Genomic DNA, 5,000 nt, shown 5'->3' with positions numbered 1-5,000 from the left:
ACGTTTTCCGATTGCAGGAGAATGTGTTGCGTGTCATGGGTCAAAACTCACTAACTCCCTAGGGCCTAACTCCCTCGGGGAAACAAAACCCACAGTTTCCCTTGGGGCCAGTCATTAAGTGCTTAATGACTCATTTTTAATTATCAAGAACAATATTCGTTCGCCCAAGTAATCGAGCCCACATGTGAAGATCTAACCACCACATGGTGCTTTAAAGAAATTGTAACTGTTGCATATCAACAAATTATTGCTTCTCGGGCGAATCCAGACACAGAGAAAGAGATGAAAGCATGAGGCTACAGGCAGAGTGCTTTTATCGTTTTTAAGGGGGCTGCACACACATGATGAAGCATGGAAGCACAAGTAGGATCAACCTTTACCCTTTACCCATTTGTCTATTTGAGTTGTCAGAAATGCCGTGTGTGTCAAATAGTGCTGTGTTATACTTATTGAACAGTTTTCAATTTAAACACTCAGCTGACACTTAGGAGACAGTGCCCTTCCAGTCTGGTCTTTGTACCTCTATTATCCATTTTATAAAACATTGAAGTGAGTGATATTAACCCTTTGTTTTTCAGGCAGTATTGTTTTTAAAGAGAACAGTCAAACGGGGTGAGTCTTATCTATTGTCAATTACCAATATTGTCGCAAATAGTTAACATTGGATAGCCTATGACTGTTATTTTGAATTTTTTCTTTACTCAGAACTGCCAATTTTGTTTCCTAACAGCTTGCGTAGCTTGAGATTTTGTTGTCAAATTTATGAATAATTTGTGAGAGTGACAGCTGAGACAAACTCAGTATAGGGGAATCTTTGCTGATGTCTTTTTTTACATTATTTTTGTCTCATCAACATACAAGTTTGTTCCTAGAAGGCACCTATACACAAATTGACTTCCAAAGTTAAAAGCCCGAATGGTTTGATAATGAGTGAAATATTAACAATCAAAAACTGACAAATTAGTATTATTTCATTTGTTTCACAAAAATGTCGGTCCTGCCAGCGACACACCAGCGTACGCCATTTCTTCTTCTCCCTCAACTACTCCAAATGAAGACAAGAATGTAACTCTCATTAAAAGTTAAAAGAGAGACAAACATATGCATGTCAATCATTTATTTAATCACTCACTGAAAAACTATGTCCTCATTAACCCTTTGACGTCCAAACCGGATGAAACCGGCCAGACTTAGTATTTTACTCTGTCTAATGCTAGAGTATTTTACTCTGTCTAACGCCAGACGATTTTACTCGTCAATGGGGAACCCCTGGGCGTCAATGGGTTAAAGTGCTACTACAGTGAAAAAATCGAAAGTATTTGCGTTGATTGCTCAATGGGCAGAATTTTTTGTATTAATTTCAAGAGTAAGACTATTATTTTATTTGAACTCCACTTTTTTAATTGAACGGTCCGCCATTTTATGGTGCAGTTTTGACTGATCAGCTTTCAGTGATCTGGATTGAGGAGAAGGTGACATCATTTACTCACTAGCGTAAAAATGCATTGTATGAATGGGGCTTAATTAGTATGCAGAACACGAATTTGACAGTCTGAAAACCCAAAACCCTTATGCTGCATACTAATTAAGCCGCATTCACACAGCGCATTTTTAAGCTAGTGAGTAAATGACGTCACTTTCTCCTTGCTCCAGACCACTGAAAGCTTATCAGTAGGAACCGCACCAAGTAATGGCAGACCGCTAAATTAAAAAAGTGGAGTTAAAATGAATAGTCTTCCTCTTGAAATTACTACAAAAAATTCCGCCTATTGAGCAATCAATGCAAATACTTTCAAAATGTGTAGAAAATGGAGAGCTGATTTTTTCATTGTAGTAGCATTTTAAGGAATACAACAGAATTGTCTTAATTCAAAACAAGATGATCAGTACTTTGAAAGCCCTTCAGTTTAAAACCACCAAAGTTTGTCTGTAAGAAAACCCTTTATTTTCTCTTTCCCTAAAGGGATCCTGCATGATGAGTTAAGGACACGCCCACAAGCTTTACATCATTTGGCCAAGTACCTCAAGGAGCATTATGATTATACTGAATTAACAGAGCTTTACAGGTAGGCAGACAAGTTGGCTCAGTATGGTGAAAATTGTACTACTTTGTGGGAAGTTGTGGGTTCAAATCTAACTGAAACACTCAAGGTCGTAAATGACTGCGGAGAAAGGGTTGCCTTTGTGGGGACATCTGGGAATGATTATGTATCGTTCATCCTATCTAGTTTTCTCAGTTGAGGATTATAAACTGTAGGATTCCAAGCATTGGTAATGGAACATTCAAGTACCCATACACTGTTTGACACAGAGTTCTTGATGTTGTGATCTGTGAATATTTCTGTTCTGGGAGCCTCTGCTATACTGAGGGTCCAGCGGTTACTTGTCATGAAGACAAATAATGGCTCTTTTTGTCCAGCCAACAATTCAAACCTACCAATGGAAGTCTAGACAGACTCCTACCAACCAACTTGTTAGTTGACTGAGCAAATTTGTAGCTTGCATATGGGATAGGTTAATCCTTGGACGGTCTACGCAAGAAGCCAATGTGCGCTTAAGTTAAAAAGTAGAGAAAGTAATAAATTATTGACCTTAAGTGGATTTGTTGATGAGGCAAGAACAGCCAATTGCAAGATAATGTATGTCCACTGTCCAGCTAAGAATCTTCTTTTACTCTGTGGGTGGAGGATTATTTGTTTTCCTGCAGGCAAGAACAAACAAACTGAAATGACACAAAGGGCATTTTACCCTCTTGACAGAGCTCGTCTGAGGTGATTTTAACTCTGCCACCGTCTTTCTTTCTCTGTTTTCAGATCTGTTGGTGAATACGAAAAAGCAGCCGTGAGTTTCAAGTTTCCTACGTACTTTGCATGCTCAATAATTTACTGATCTATAGCTGATTTGAACGTTATGTCATTGCCACCATGTTTTATAACCCAAATGTGATTGCTCCTTCAGTGGTAAGCACTTGATGACTGGCTGCAAGGGAAACGTTGAGTTTTGTTTCCCCGAGACTCTCGATGTTCCCTGAGGTGGAGCCAATGAGAACATTGAGGGTTGCAGGCTGGCACACAAATGTGTCGAAGTTTGAAGTTGCACAACCTGATCACATGCAAGTCGAAAGTTCAAGTTGTTGTTTTCCTATAGGAAATTAGCAAGTTTTGTTCGCTGTATTCAGGAGCGAGTTAGGGCGCGTTCGATTGACCCTATTCCGGAATAAGAATACTTGGAGTAACTTTTACTTGGAGTGATGGCTTAAAACGGTATGTCTGGCGTTTTGAAGCAACAAGGATAATAAAGATATGTTTAAAATAGCATTTTAGCAGGTGTTTGACAATTTTATTGTGAATCTCCGTAAGAACGAAGGGTTTCTAACTTCTATAATATTCCATGTATTCCTATTCCGGAATACGGTCAATCGAACGCAGCCTTAGTGAGTTTTGACCCACGGCGCGTGACACGTTCTCCTCCAATCGGAAAATGCATTTGAGTTGGAAGGTATTCAACTTCTTTTGTTCGTCATCTAGCATTTGTACATTTGGTCAATGATGATAATGATGACTGAAATGTAGCTGTATTTTTCCATGATGACTCGAGAATATGCGAGAAAAATCGGTAATTGTGAAGAACAGCTCCCCTCCACCGGCAGTCGGCTGACTGTGGTGTTGGCCGACAGCTTACGTACAGTCGGCCAACAGTCGGCTGATAACTTTATTTATGTTTTGCTGAAAAGATATCTGCTTGTGGGCCATACGTTGGCGGACAGTCGACCGACCGTCGCCTGACTGTCGGTAATCTGTCGGTAAAATCCGAGTGCTCCCTATGACTTACCAAAAATTACTGCGCTTCAATAGACTTGTGGTTTAAATTAGGTTCATGAGACACTTGTCCCATCCTGTTGTCTAAAGAAATTATGTGATTCATTTTAATCTCAACTCGTTTCTTTTCAGATGCTTCAGTTTAATCAAGCTATCAAAACAAAAGATCCCGGTGTAAGATTAACCAAACTGAAGTATATCCTCAGGTAATGTTAATTCAGAGCGTCATTCGCTCTGACTAAGGGCTAACGCTCGAAACGTCAGCTTTCCAAATCGTTCAAGGTGGTAATTCGACGTTTAACAAGTTGACACGGTTGATAAAACCAAATTTTCCTGTATTCAAAATATGCCCTTATTTACATTTCGTTACATTTTATTTTATGCTTTCATTCAAAATACAAGTGAGCAAAATAAAAACGTTCTTAATCGACTCTCTTCCTGAGGAATGTTCTTAATACCTTCTTAAAATTTTGCTTAATGTCAGCCTCAACCATCTTTAAAAAAAGGTTCTAATGTTGTAATTGTCTGTGCTGTCATCGTTGCTTGACAATCTCGACCCCAGAGCTCTTCTCTTTTTTGGCATCAGAGCTCTGGGGAACCCTGATACGAAGTGTCTTTTCATTGGTTTTTTTGTAAAGAACAATGCAAAGCGTCTCTGATTGGTGCATTCATGTGAGCAGGCACCGTGGGGTTCAAATAGCATTTGGCTCTAAGAACCCTACCGCGCATGTTTTCCTTCATAGCATGCGCATACATAAGATCGCAGGCTCTGGTGACCGAGAATGCATTGATTGAGCATCAAAAAGAGTTTGTTGTCTGCTTACAGTCCTTCTTCAAAATAATTAGTTTTTGGCATGTTTGTTAGGCACTACTTCAAAGATTTTCCACAGCTTGCGGAGCAGACGAATTACCTCGAAGAATACATCGAATTGCTTGAGTGTCAGCTGGACATTGAGGTAAGTTGCTACAGTTAACGTAATGGAGATCTGGAAAGGGGAATGAAGGGATGTATTTATTTGTCCCCTAATCACCATTTAATCAATACGTCTCGCCCATTTAGTTGGGGTTAACATTATCCATTAGGGAGAACGTACCATTCCAACATTCTGAATATCCTGTAGCTTAGTGCTACTGCATTCAAACTATCAATCGGGAGGTCAAAGGTTACAATCGAATGAAATC

At 39.4% G+C, this 5,000-nt stretch overlaps 1 protein-coding gene across 2 annotated transcripts in view; it reads left to right on the top strand.

Annotated features, from left to right (window-relative positions):
* Positions 1 to 5,000, top strand: part of LOC138027873 (spermatogenesis-defective protein 39 homolog) — a 28,045-nt gene that overhangs the window by 16,933 nt on the left and 6,112 nt on the right. For both annotated transcript variants that reach the window (XM_068875490.1, XM_068875491.1), the window contains 5 exons: positions 579 to 612; positions 1,964 to 2,066; positions 2,814 to 2,841; positions 3,951 to 4,024; positions 4,684 to 4,774. In XM_068875490.1, coding sequence (XP_068731591.1) covers positions 579 to 612; positions 1,964 to 2,066; positions 2,814 to 2,841; positions 3,951 to 4,024; positions 4,684 to 4,774 — 330 coding nt within the window. The remainder of the gene's footprint in view (positions 1 to 578; positions 613 to 1,963; positions 2,067 to 2,813; positions 2,842 to 3,950; positions 4,025 to 4,683; positions 4,775 to 5,000) is intronic.

Source organism: Montipora capricornis, chromosome 12 (assembly GCF_036669925.1).
Source record: "Montipora capricornis isolate CH-2021 chromosome 12, ASM3666992v2, whole genome shotgun sequence".
NCBI lineage: Eukaryota > Metazoa > Cnidaria > Anthozoa > Scleractinia > Acroporidae > Montipora > Montipora capricornis.
Note: the sequence above shows the minus strand (reverse complement) of the source record. Positions and strands in the feature narration are given on the sequence as shown.